At 38.3% G+C, this 14629-nt stretch overlaps 1 protein-coding gene across 1 annotated transcript in view; it reads left to right on the top strand.

The window, feature by feature from the left end:
* The first annotated feature begins 300 nt into the window (after positions 1 to 300).
* LOC107558168 (immunoglobulin superfamily member 8-like) overlaps positions 301 to 14629 on the top strand; it is a 15250-nt gene continuing 921 nt past the window's right edge. Inside the window, exons 1-6 of the mRNA XM_016241790.1 lie at positions 301 to 653; positions 7470 to 7850; positions 9227 to 9679; positions 10736 to 11146; positions 12046 to 12471; positions 13778 to 14629. The exon at positions 13778 to 14629 is cut by the window's right edge and continues 921 nt beyond it. Of these exons, the coding sequence (XP_016097276.1) occupies positions 614 to 653; positions 7470 to 7850; positions 9227 to 9679; positions 10736 to 11146; positions 12046 to 12471; positions 13778 to 13911 (1845 nt within the window). The 5' untranslated portion in view covers positions 301 to 613 and the 3' untranslated portion in view covers positions 13912 to 14629. The remainder of the gene's footprint in view (positions 654 to 7469; positions 7851 to 9226; positions 9680 to 10735; positions 11147 to 12045; positions 12472 to 13777) is intronic.

The raw sequence follows: 14629 nt of genomic DNA, 5'->3' as shown, positions 1-14629 counted from the left end.
TGAAACCACGCCTTCTTTCTTTGCGTGCACATTTGGGCGGCATTACGCAAATATTTCCGCATAGTGATGTAGATATGTGGGGGTGTGTTAGAACGAGCCGTTTTAGGGGGGTGTGGCAGAGTCTTAACTTTGATAAAGAATATCTCTTTGGTTTTGAGACTTTAGTCTTTGCAACTTCAGGGATCTTATCTATGCACAATCAGCTTGTAACACTCCAAAGAGAAAGAACAACTTGAAATCGCATCATATGACCCCTTTAATGCTAAAACGGCTTGCCATATAGAGCGTCCGTGTGTTTGCCCGTGACGTCACGCACTACTCTCAGTCGACCGCCTGATTTCTGTACGAATCGTTCGGACGACGTGATCGCGAGGGGAAAATGAGGCGTTAATGAGCGATAACGAACGGAACACCGACCCGTTTGCGCAATCGCGGTGCTGGTTTATGACACGCGCTCTTTGGGACATAATCCGCGGGAAAACGCAGAAGCTCGCGCGTGTTTGTTCGGCTAGTCAGTGGGATTTCAGCACCAGCCCGAGGACAGCACGCTAGCATGTGTGTTTACTGGAGTAAAACGGTGTAAACGCCAGTGTGTTGTGGAGATAAGAGCGGAATGGCATCGCGGTGGATCGCGATAATCGCTTTACTGTGGGGTGAGTTCAATCTGCTCCATATAATAACACTGAGGTAATATTGTACTACCATGTTTTTTTTGTACAATAATGCCATTTATAACGCTATACCATAGTGTAATATTCATGTAGCCTACTAATATTACAGTTCTGTGTAAATATTAAGCTGTAGTACGTAGTTAGTGGTATATGTATCAAAGTAACGCGGTAATACCGTGTTGTCTATGGAGTAGCGTGTACATACCATTGTATAGGAATATGGTAATCATTCAATGTTTTTGGATATCACGAGAGTACCATCCTTATAAAATAGTACCCCCATGTTTATTTGACATTTATACGTTTGGCAGATGCTTTTATCCAAAGTGACTTATGATCTATTTTAATCAGTTCATGCATTCACTGGGAATCGAACCCACAGCCTTGTTGTTGCAAGCGCCATACTCTACTGGAACAGATTTTAAGGAAGTACCTTGGTGTACCATGTAAATACATTGTGCTTTGGTCATTTGGTGCCATAAATATCAATGTACTTTGGTAGTATTACCATCTGATAGAGTGTTTTTGTGTGCAATTCTGTGTCTAGTTTAATTGTATTATTCTGTTTCTTCACATGTATTTGTTTACTCACCGTTGCATGCAATCGTGAAATACAGCTTTTTTTTTTTAATTGGCTATTCGTTGTGGGAAAAGAAAAAAGAATTCAGGTTCGGTTTGTACTCTAAATTGAACTGTGCCGCTCGGGTCGGGTCGGGCTGGGTCAGACGATCTCGGGTACGTTTGCTAGTGTTTGAGCAGCAGGATAGCACAGTACTTTTATACAGTATAGCGATCCTTTCATTTCCACACGGTGTAATACTGACATCAATGTAGGTATAAGCTGTGCAGGATTTCCACTGGCCTGCTGTTCTGGTTGCGCTTTAATTACGCATCTGATCCGCTTACAGCTTCTGTTGTCTGGTCATTATCTGGTGTGTGTGTGTGTGTGTGTGTGTGTCTCTGTGTGTCTGTGTCTGTTTGTCTGTGTATGTGTGTGTGTGTGTGTGTGTCTCTGTGTGTCTGTGTCTGTTTGTCTGTGTATGTGTGTGTGTGTGTGTGTGTCTCTGTGTGTCTGTGTCTGTTTGTCTGTGTATGTGTGTGTGTGTGTGTGTGTCTCTGTGTGTCTGTGTCTGTTTGTCTGTGTATGTGTGTGTGTGTGTGTGTGTCTCTGTGTGTCTGTGTCTGTTTGTCTGTGTATGTGTGTGTGTGTGTGTGTGTCTCTGTGTGTCTGTGTCTGTTTGTCTGTGTATGTGTGTGTGTGTGTGTGTGTCTCTGTGTGTCTGTGTCTGTTTGTCTGTGTATGTGTGTGTGTGTGTGTGTGTCTCTGTGTGTCTGTGTCTGTTTGTCTGTGTATGTGTGTGTGTGTGTGTGTGTCTCTGTGTGTCTGTGTCTGTTTGTCTGTGTATGTGTGTGTGTGTGTGTGTGTCTCTGTGTGTCTGTGTCTGTTTGTCTGTGTATGTGTGTGTGTGTGTGTGTGTCTCTGTGTGTCTGTGTCTGTTTGTCTGTGTATGTGTGTGTGTGTGTGTGTGTCTCTGTGTGTCTGTGTCTGTTTGTCTGTGTATGTGTGTGTGTGTGTGTGTGTCTCTGTGTGTCTGTGTCTGTTTGTCTGTGTATGTGTGTGTGTGTGTGTGTGTCTCTGTGTGTCTGTGTCTGTTTGTCTGTGTATGTGTGTGTGTGTGTGTGTGTCTCTGTGTGTCTGTGTGTCTGTCTGTGTGTGTGTGTCTGTGTGTGTATGTGTCTGTGTGTCTGTGTGTGTATGTGTCTGTGTGTCTGTGTGTGTGTCTGTGTGTGTGTTTGTGTGTGTTTGGTCACTTCCCATGAGTCACCGAAACTAGACTGACCTGTCAGAAGAGCCAGAGAACACTTACAGAAATGACCGTAGTTTCCACCAAAAATACAGTCATTGTTAGTTACTGTCATAACAATAAGCCAGAAATGCATCTTTAAAAGAAATGAGAATGACAGAAAGATTTCTTGCTTAATAAAAATGCGCTCTCCTTTAAATAGCAATTGGATTTGGAGTCTGACTAGTTGTAGTAACATGTCAAGCACTGTCAGATGTGTCCTGTCCTGCATTGAGTACTATGGTATTTTTGGTGAAACAGTTTACACAGTGGTAAATGTTTGTGATTGGAAACCTGTCAACACCTGTCTTGTTTTTCAGGTTGTGGTAAATGTTGTGGTTAGGAGAGGTGGCATCATGCTTATGTCAACACTCTAGCGCTGTACAATAGCTTAGTTTATCTGATCTTGTTTACATATCTGCATTCACAATCACCAGTCAAACACTGAGTCACCCAGACAGCTCGCTAACTGTGGGAAGGGTTTTGCATTGGATTCACAGGGCTCTACGCTTACTTTAAAAATTTAGGAGCACGTTCAAAATTTTAGGAGCACCTTCTAATCAATAATCCAAAATTGTATCAAAAATTAGCCTTCCCATTACGAGGTGATATTTGACTCCTTAAAGTGGCTTACAGTGGAATTTAGTTTTTTGGCGTTTTTCTAACTTTATTAAAAGTATGTCATCCTTTTGTCAAATTCTTTAAAAAATTATATTTTATAAGCTTTTTAAAAATTGTAGTTAAAACGACAGAATAAGAACAAGTAGAATAAGAAACAGAAGTTAAAAATCAAATGAAATCAGTATTAACCAAATTCATTTGTAGAGGTGGCACAGAAGAACACAAAAGGTTTGTAAAAATTGGTGTACTTTCAGACATTTAATGAGGCTCAGAGTTAGCATGAATGCAATTAAATCCATAAATTCATGATGAGATTAATGTTTTAAATATAAAATTTTTAATATAGAAATATTAAATATTTAAATAACTGAAAAGATACTTTAAAAATTTAACTAAAACTGCCAGCAGGTGGCGGCAAATCACTGATTTTATCACTGAATCATTCATTCAATTGATTCATTCGAACGGCTGATTCATTCAGGAATGAAGCAAGTGACTGACTCACTAGATTCGTTTAAAAATGCCCCGTTGATTCATAACCGAAACACCGCTGTGTTTGAATAGAGATGCGCAGCGGCTTCGCTATGTCTTTGTTTTAAACTATTTTCAACGGAGAAATAGAGCAAAATCAGACAATAGTGTTATAGTCAGACAATGTAAGTCACTTAATATTAACTTCTTGTCTATTGAACTGTTGTATTAAATCAGTATCACATTTACAAACACATTTACAAACTTAAAATCTGTCATCTTAGCTCATCGCGATCTCACATTTATAATCTCTACACTGCACAATGAATCTTTTATTTACACCGTCTACACTTTGCTTATGAAAGGATTTGTGAGATATGTCTGTGATACATTACTCAACGCTGCAAAAACACGTAGAAATCTTTGAAGCTCCCCTGAGCGCAATCACAAATATGATGATGATCTGGTCAGTCGCACTGGTGCTCCGAAAAAATGTTTCTTAGTCGCACGCAGTAGTTTTCTGTCGCAAATGCGACTGAAATGGTCGCACTGTAGAGCCCTGATTCAGAAGTTTAACTCTTGCTTCCTAGTGCATGTCAAACCCAAATTTACCTCTGAAATTGCCCTATTTTATTGAATTAGTTCAGCATAAATATTTTAAATAAACATTTTTTGGGGGGAGAAAATGAGTCAAGAAATGCTTCAGCTGTTATTTAACCTTGCTTAAATTTGCAACAGATGCTGATATTTATATGATGAAATTATGATGCTTGTAATGTAAATCAATTAGATCTTTATAACAATACAGCAACAGATACTGACATAAAATTATCTAAATATCAGTCATCACGCTATATCTCCAATAATGTCTTAGTAAGATGAGATTGAAATGATCTAATGCAATGCTGATTGAGAGCTGAAGAAATAAAGGCTCCTCCTCAGATGTGAGATGTTCTGGAGGCTTGTGAAGATCATTCCTCCGCTGAGGAACAGTGAAAGTAAAGCTTCTGGAAACAAACGCTCCTCAAAAGATCCTGAGGATCAGATTTGAGACTCTAAAACATGATTGATGGAGAATCAAGTAAAGCTGAGCTGCTTCAGTGCAGTAAGTGTTCATCTGGAGATATTACTGCAGTTATTCTGATCTTTACTTGATAAAACCAGTCAAGATTTGACATGTGAAGCTCGGAATGAAGCAAGTGACTGACTCACTAGATTCGTTTAAAAATGCCCCGTTGATTCATAAACGAAACACCGCTGTGTTTGAATAGAGATGCGCAGCGGCTTCGCTATGTCTTTGTTTTAAACTATTTTCAACGGAGAAATAGAGCAAAATCAGACAATAGTGTTATAGTCAGACAATGTAAGTCACTTAATATTAACTTCTTGTCTATTGAACTGTTGTATTAAATCAGTATCACATTTACAAACACATTTACAAACTTAAAATCTGTCATCTTAGCTCATCGCGATCTCACATTTATAATCTCTACACTGCACAATGAATCTTTTATTTACACCGTCTACACTTTGCTTATGAAAGGATTTGTGAGATATGTCTGTGATACATTACTCAACGCTGCAAAAACACGTAGAAATCTTTGAAGCTCCCCTGAGAGCAATCACAAATATGATGATGATCTGGTCAGTCGCACTGGTGCTCCTAAAAAATGTTTCTTAGTCGCACGCAGTAGTTTTCTGTCGCAAATGCGACTGAAATGGTCGCACTGTAGAGCCCTGATTCAGAAGTTTAACTCTTGCTTCCTAGTGCATGTCAAACCCAAATTTACCTCTGAAATTGCCCTATTTTATTGAATTAGTTCAGCATAAATATTTTAAATAAACATTTTTTGGGGGGAGAAAATGAGTCAAGAAATGCTTCAGCTGTTATTTAACCTTGCTTAAATTTGCAACAGATGCTGATATTTATATGATGAAATTATGATGCTTGTAATCTAAATCAATTAGATCTTTATAACAATACAGCAACAGATACTGACATAAAATTATCTAAATATCAGTCATCACGCTATATCTCCAATAATGTCTTAGTAAGATGAGATTGAAATGATCTAATGCAATGCTGATTGAGAGCTGAAGAAATAAAGGCTCCTCCTCAGATGTGAGATGTTCTGGAGGCTTGTGAAGATCATTCCTCCGCTGAGGAACAGTGAAAGTAAAGCTTCTGGAAACAAACGCTCCTCAAAAGATCCTGGTAAATCAATTAGATCTTTATAACAATACAGCAACAGATACTGACATAAAATTATCTAAATATCAGTCGTCATGCTATATCTCCAATAATGTCTTAGTAAGATGAGATTTAAATGATCTAATGCAATGCTGATTGAGAGCTGAAGAAATAAAGGCTCCTCCTCAGATGTGAGATGTTCTGGAGGCTTGTGAAGATCATTCCTCCGCTGAGGAACAGTGAAAGTAAAGCTTCTGGAAACAAACGCTCCTCAAAAGATCCTGAGGATCAGATTTGAGACTCTAAAACATGATTGATGGAGAATCAAGTAAAGCTGAGCTGCTTCAGTGCAGTAAGAGTTCATCTGGAGATATTACTGACGTTATTCTGACGATTACTTGATCAAAATCAGTCAAGATTTGAGAGCAAAAAGACACGTGAAGCACAAGCTGAAAGAGCTTACACAAGAGCTTTGACTTGATAAAAAACTATCAGTCAGACGACAGAAGACATGGAGTAGATTGAGTGCAACAGGTTTAACAGTAAAGTTAGATCATGTTGATCATTTAAAGGTCTTAGAAGTTCATGTATCAAATGTAATGTAATAGCTTAATATGGTTAAGAGTGTCTGGTTTATTTCTGGTTCCTTTTAGCAGAATGAGGATGTATGCAAATAACCCTCAGCCAGGTCTGCAAAATGACTCGCCCTATGAAAACGATGGGTTCAGCTGTGAGCTCACAGGTTGTAAAACATGGGCGTAGACTGGCAGAATGGCATTAGTGTTCATTACTCTGACCCTTTTATTCAGAGACGCATTACAACATGCTCAAACAAAGGGTGGGCATGAATAAACAATACATACGCCCTGTCCCGGGAATATGGGGCGGTATTTGACGGTGCCCTCATTTAAGTGGGAATATTGTGTAGTGTGCTAATTTATTGATCTCATTCAGAAAACTGCTTTGCATGTGTTGATTCCTACTGTATAAAAATTATATTTATTTATATTAGCACCAATAAAACAACCAAAGTTGAAGTGCTTTACACATATACCAGACATAAAACCATGACCAACATGACACGCCACATACCACTACATATAAAACATATATCAGTTCAGATTGAATTGAAAATACAACTTTATATCAATTATAAAAATAGCAAATTGCATAATTTTTATCACAACCAACCATTCTGGCCTATTAAAGATTACATTTTCTAAAACTAGTTTCTGAGAGGTGTCAGAGAGGAGATTGAGATAAAATATGAAGAAAAATCAAGGTAAATATCAATATTTTTATTGTGTACTGTTTCCAATCAAGCTGTAATTTGGTGCAAGTATGCAAAAAATGTTAAAATATTTTTTTAAGATTGTATTTACAATGCATCACATACTAAGATATCCAGTTTAGTTTCTAAAAGTGGCATAGGTGAAGAAACACCTGTACATGTACGTTATGAACAATCATTGTGGGTGTGAATAGGTGTGGAATAGATTACATTTAATTAGAATGTTTTGTGCAATATTCCCATTTAAATGAGATTATTTGAGTGTAAATATTGTGCAGCGTGAGCTAATTGATCGACCTCGCTCAGAAAACTGCTTTGCATGTATTGATCCCTGTGGTTAACCTTCAGACTGATTAGCATTCGTTCTGTTTGTGTGTTAGAGTTGCAGTGCTGCGTGTGCCGTGAGGTCACTCTTCCCGCCGGGCCGCTGTATCGGGTCGCAGGTTTCTCGCTGTCCCTGCCCTGCGCCGTTTCGGGATACGAAGGTCCACGGACACAGGATTTTGAGTGGTATCTGTACCGGGAGGATGCTGAGGGTCGGCAGATCGGTGTGGTGTCCACACGGGACGCAGGCTTTCCGTATGCGCCGTTCCAGGGTCGCGTGCAGGCCGGTGAGGTTCGAGTCGAGAGGGATTCGGGCGACAAAGCCAGACTGATCATCCAGAGGCTGCATCCAGACGATCAGGGCCGTTACGAGTGTTACACGCCCAGCACTGACACCCGCTTCCTAGGGAACTACAGCTCATCAGTGGTGGTCAAAGGTAGGTGGTAAATCAGAAAAAATGACAGAATGGTTGATGATGAAAGTTATTAAAATAAATTTGATGCACCAATAAATAAAAATGCATGTGGGAAATTCTTATTAGGGGTTTCTGCAGGTCTTAAATAGTCTTAAAGGGATAGTTTACCCAAAAATTAAAATTCTGTCATTAATTCTGTCATGAACCACTGATGTCATATGGACTATTTTACCAATGTCCTTACTATGATCGTGGTAGTAACCTTACTGTCTATGGGAGGGTCAGAGAGCTCTTGGATTTGATCAAAAATATCTTAAAGGGTTAGTTCACCCAAAAATTTAAATTAGCCAGTAGGTGGTAAATCAGAAAAAATGACAGATTGGTTGATGATGAAAGTTATTAAAATAAATTGTGTTACAAATGCATGTGGGAAATTCTTATTAGGGGTTTCTGCAGGTCTTAAATAGTCTTAAAGGGATAGTTTACCCAAAAATTAAAATTCTGTCATTAATTCTGTCATGAACCACTGATGTCATATGGACTATTTTACCAATGTCCTTACTATGATCGTGGTAGTAACCTTACTGTCTATGGGAGGGTCAGAGAGCTCTTGGATTTGATCAAAAATATCTTAAAGGGTTAGTTCACCCAAAAATTTAAATTAGCCCATAAATTACTCACCCTCAAGTCATCCTAGGTGTATATGACTTTCTTCTTTCAGACGAATCCAGTCGGAGTTATATTAAACATTGTCTTTGATCTTTCAAGCTGTTTAATGGCACTCAGCGGGTGTTGCATGCATCAGTCCAAAAGAAGTTAAATAAAAAGCGCCCATCCATAAAAAAAAAAGTGTCTCACACGGCTCCGGGGGGTGAACAAAGGCCTCCTGTAGCGAATCGATGTGTTTTGTAAGAAAAATATCCATATTCAAAACGTAATAATCACTTTAATGTAGCTTGCGCCAACAGTTGTACACAGAAGCAGCTCCAGGCAGATGACGTATGAGGTCGGCTTTGCGCATTTAAAAAAAATCGTATTTATTGTAAAAAAAAAAAATTATTATTATATATAAAAATGGTATGAAAGTTTTGAAACCATATGAAAGCAACATGAATACAAATTATTTACTTTCTCTCTCTCTCTCTCTCTCTATATATATATTCTCTCTCTCTCTCTCTCTCTCTATATATATATATATATAAAATAACTATAATGTGTTTTTTTTTAATCGTGCATATTATGACATTTTCTTGGGGTTTTACTGTTTAATATTTTGCATAACCTATTGAGTCATGTCATCAAAATGGGCAAAAAGTAAATTTTTCTGAATGGTTTTTAAGAAACATATTCTTGTATATAAATATGAATTGAAAGCATTTTGTCCTTTATTTCCGCAGTGATTCCCGACACGCTGCTCATAACACACTCTCGCATTCTGAGCGGCCAACCCGTTATCGAAGGCACGGAGCTTCAGCTGACGTGCGCCGCGTCCATCCAATCGGATCAGCACACTCATGTGTCCGTCACGTTCGTCGTGCGCAGCAGCAGGGGCCCGGAGTCTCAGGGTCACAACCTCAGAGAGATCATCGGCATCGACCGTGAGCTGCGCGTGACACCGGGCCACAGCGGCACCTACGGGAAGAGATACGGGGATGGAGAGATCGCTGTGGAGAAGCGGAAGGGGGACGGAGGCCGGGATCTGTACGTACTGAAGATGAGCGCTCTGGCACCCGAGGATTCTGGGTCGTATTTCTGCGAGGCTGCGCAATGGATCAGAGATCCGGATGGCAAATGGGAACGCATCGCACAGAGGACCATGGAGCTCGGGAATCTCACCGTTCAACCGCTTGGTTAGAAACATTTACATAACGTTTACATTTACATCTAGGCATTTAGCAGGCGCTTTTTATCCAAATGAGGACAATAGAAGCAATCAAAACCGCAATACATTTACATTTAGTCATTTAGCACACTTATTAATACTTATTTTATTAGTAAGTAATATTATTACTTACAATAATGTAAGTGTTTCGGGTAGCCTAACGCAGTACACGTATTAAGGTTTTTATTTTATTTTTTTATTAAGAAATTAAGACAGCCATAAATATTAACTTTGTAATTTTACACTTGCAAAGTTAAATATTTTTATTATTAATACTTGATTATTTTTTATTTTAGTGAAATATTACTATTCGATTAGTTTTAGTGATATGTATATATATTTTTTTTAAATATTTGTATATTTATAAAAAATTATATTATTTATTAATATACAAATATATGTATTCATAATTATATCATTAATAATATAATTTATATATGTTATAGTTATATGTTTATATTTATTAATAAGTACTAAATAAAAGTTCACTGTAAAATAAAATACTAATAAAAATGTATCATTATTAAATATCTAAATATATTTATTATTAATTAGGATTGCAAAGGGGCGGAAAATATCCGGTACATTTCTAGAAACTTCCCAAAAAGTTCTGAAAGTTTGCAAAAAAGGCTGCAAAAGTTTTGCGAAATTTTCCACCTATTTGCAATATAATATTATAATATTTTACTGTAAAATATATTATTGCGATTATTATTATTTTATTGGTATATAATCACAAAATTTTTGCCAAATTGTGCAGCTCTAAAAACTTGGAATTTTTATCTCTGTATAAATCACAGTTGCAATTTTTAGCAATACCCCCCCACCCCCCAAATCATGCATGTTTTGTGTGCTTGTACTCAAACTAAATGATGGTGCGGCATCAATGTTTATTGACCTATTGACCTGAGCAATAGCAATAAGAGGTGTGGGTTAGTCTCTATTTAAAGCTCAGACAGTGTTAGAGTGCTGCTCTATTCATTATGAATATAATAACCAGTCTGTTATTGCTGTCTCTCCCCAGCGGACACACTGAGTGTGCGCTCTGTCCCGGATGGTGATGTCTCTCTGCGGCCCGGCGCTCCGCTCCGCCTCCGCTGTCAGGTGTTGGGTGTAGGTGCGTGGAAGCGCTCGGCTCTACAGGTGCAGTGGATGCGGCGCGGGCTGGAGGGCGGTGTGGAGGTGGAGGTGGCGCGCGTGGATCCTGACGGCGTGGTGGCCTGGGGTGATGATCTCAGCAGGGCAGGAGGCGGCAGCATGGAGAAGGAGGCCGACGGGAGCTTCTCTCTGCGCCTGTTCTCCGTTCGCCCCGCTGACGCCGGACTCTATCGCTGCGCTGTGAGCGTCTACGCCGGGAGGAAAACACCAGCACCGGAGAGTCCCGCCACGATCACACAGAGATCAGAGTGGGTCACTGTTAGCCTGAAGACTGAAGGTGCGTGAGGAAGTGTTTATGCACGTTTTAAGTTTATGAGTGCATCTCTAATCAAAAAAATAGTGTCACAGTTAGTGTTGGCCGATATATTAAAGGGGAGATAAGATGCAAAATTCACTTTTACATGGTGTTTGAACATAAATGTGTGTTGGCAGTGCGTGTACACAACAACCCTATAATGATAAAAATCCACCCAGTGCTTTTTTTTTTCAAATCATAAGTAGGGATGCATTGATCCGATATTCAGTATCGTTATCGGCTCTGATACTCAGACGAGACCAATCCAAGACGATGAAACTCTCTCCAAGAGCGCACAGTAACTGAGATTTGAAACTGTTAAAAGAAAAGTCTCAATAAACTATCGCACCGATCTAATAAACTACGCATCAATAACGCTTTCCTTTGTGCTTTGAACTTCTCTATGCATCTCTTTACATAGGAGGAAGTAAAATAATCATAAAAATAATCACAACAATAAAAACAAGGCTTAAATGACTTAAACATTGATTTAAAATGTATTCAAACAGTTAAGAGTAGAAAATTATTATACATAAAACACAGTGCCATCAGTTTAGATGTAGCACAGTGCTCATTCAGTAAATGCACAGCTAAACAGATGAGTTTTGAGTCTAGATTTGAATGTGGCTAATGTTTTAGCACATCTGATCTCTTCTGGAAGCTGGTATTAAAATACTTTTGCGCAATTAAATATTATTTATAGCTTTTCTTGTTCTGTCCTATGATAGCTGTAAAACATTGGTAGCGCTCAGCCGCTTTCATTTTTAAAAAGTAGCTCCCGAATGAAATTGAAGGTTGTAGACCCCTGGATTAGATTAACCCTTATGCCGTGTTGAGAGTTTATAAACGTAGCATTTGTTTGTGTTTATGTGTCCGTTCAGAGGTGCGTGTATCTGCTAGCATTGATTTGCCACGCCGGCCGCTCCTGAAGCGCGGCAGCACCGTCACGCTGCTCTGCAACGTCTCTGTGGAAGCCACCGGTGCTTCACGAGTCGAGGTGCAGTGGCTTCAGAAACCCGAGGAGATGGCGAGGAAAGGCGCCACGCTTTCTGAGGACAGCAAAGGCAGGCTCCTGGCGTCTCTGAGCTACGACGGCCTGACGCGCATCTACAGCAACGGCAGCGACGTGAGCGTGGACCGTGTGTCTGCTGGCTGCTTCAGGCTGAGGATCTTCTCGGCCGCTGAAGAGGATCAGGGACACTTTCAGTGTCGAGCCAAGGTTTGGGCGCAGGATCCGCGCGGCGGATGGTACAGCACCGGCGCTGAAGCCGAGTCCGTGACCGTAAACCTGTACCTGTACGCACGAGGTGAGCTATGATCAGCTGTTTCTCTACAGGGATAACCTGTGTGACGGTAGTTACTTGGCATTTTGATGCCAAGGACTCTCAAACATAACGACCCCCTTTCTAAAATATAAAGGCGTCTGCATTATTTTATATTGTTGTTTTGAATGAATATAATTGTTTTATATTATATGTGACCCTGGACCACAAAACCAGTCTTAAGTGTCATTCTTTAGGCATAAAAAAGCTTTCCATTGATGTATGGTTTGTTAGGATCGGACAATATTTGGCCGAGATACAACTATTTGAAAATCTGGAATCTGAGGGTGCAAAAAAATCTAAATAATGAGAAAATCATCTTTAAAGTTGTCCAAATGAAGTTCTTAGCAATGCATATTACTAATCAAACATTAAGTTTTGATATATTTACGGTAGGAAATTTACAAAATATCTTCATGGAACATGATCTTTACTTAATATCATAATGATTTTTGGCATAAAAGAAAGATCAATAATTTTGTCCCATACAACGTATTGTTGGCTATTGCTACAAATATACCCCAGCGACTCAACACTGCTTCTGTACTGCAGGGACACATATTTGCAAATTGTTAAAATGCTATCTGGAAAATATTAACTTTTTATTTTTATGATTCTTTTTTGGAAAGGTTTTTTTTGGAAAGGTTTTCTTTTTTTACTAGTTATGTACGTACACACACACAAATATACACATTTTTATATTAAAATAAATATATATTGAATATGTTAATATATGTATATGTAATATATATAGTTATACATTTTAGAATAAAATATATATTAAAATATTTTTCCGTTTTATGTTTTTATTTCACTATAAATAATATTTACTTTATATTTATGCTTTTTTTTATGTGCGCACATTCAATTTGAAAGCACTAAATACATTTTATATATTCTTTTTCCTCAATTTTTTTTACCTTTCTTTTTTTACAAATTGTATATATATATATATATACTGTGCACACACATACATTTTAGAATACAATATATTTTTTGTATTATTTTATATATTTTTATTTCAAAATAAATATTAGTTTTTTTGTCCTTATTCAATGTGTGCACAATACATTTGAAAGCACTAAAAATGCATTTCATATATTCTTTTTTCCTTAATTCTTTGTGAACCCCATTTTGAAAACTCCTGTTCTAGTAGTTTCCTCTTGCTTTCTTAGCATGAAAAATTCTTCAGTTCACTCCAGAAGATACATTTAGCCCTAGCATGCTTGCGTGATCTGGTGTTGAACTGAAAGACTCATTATTGACATGTTTTAATTGATTTTCTCCACAGTCACTGATCTGCTGCTCTTACCTCTCGTGATCGGCGTGTCGTCTGCGCTGTTTGTGGGCATATTGATTATCGCCACTGTGACGTGCTGCTTCATGAACAGACTATCTAGACAGCGCTCCCGCATACGGAAGTAGGAAGTATGAGGAAGACTTTCCTGGAAGAACATTCAATGACTTGAATGGAGCAAAGAAAAACGGGTTTTAAACAGGTATTTTGGCTGTCATGACATAATGTGCACTCACAATTGGGAAGGAGATCAGAACAGTTGCATATACACAAACACATGTAGATTCACTTCAAGCTGTGACATTGTGATTTGCACTGTTTCTATTCACTCCACTTTGACAAAGTTGAATATTGATGTCAGAATGAATGAAAGGACGTCTGGACTAGAGTCTCAGTGCAGGTATGTTTCGAAAGAACCACTAATAATAAATCCACAGATGTCCAGCACTGAAATCACTCACTGCTATGAAATGTGCTCATAATTCAATGTAAGATCAGCAGAATACTTGAGTATAAAACACTTTTACGGCATGCCATATTTTTTCATCTTTTCAATTTTTGTGATAGAATGAAATGCATTGAATATCCTGAGCAGTTCCAGTTCCTCTCTAGTGCACGTTTGTTTTTCAGTGACGTGTTCATAAAGTTAGTTCATTCTTATGTTCTGTATTGTAAATGGTGAATTTCACAAAGAAATGTCTGGGTCAGATTTTACCCCAAAAACTTAAAGTGAAAAAAAAATATTTTGCATCTGTACAATTTTTGTTTGTTTGCTTTTTTTCCCACTGCATTTACAGGACCAGAGTGGGACATGGACCAAATCTTGTATGTTTGAAAATCATCCCA

The sequence above is a fragment of the Sinocyclocheilus grahami genome, unplaced genomic scaffold (assembly GCF_001515645.1).
Source record: "Sinocyclocheilus grahami isolate Dianchi unplaced genomic scaffold, SAMN03320097.WGS_v1.1 scaffold633.1, whole genome shotgun sequence".
Classification (NCBI taxonomy): Eukaryota; Metazoa; Chordata; class Actinopteri; order Cypriniformes; family Cyprinidae; genus Sinocyclocheilus; species Sinocyclocheilus grahami.
The sequence above is the reverse complement of the archived record's forward strand: the minus strand, read 5'-3'. Positions and strand labels throughout refer to the sequence as shown.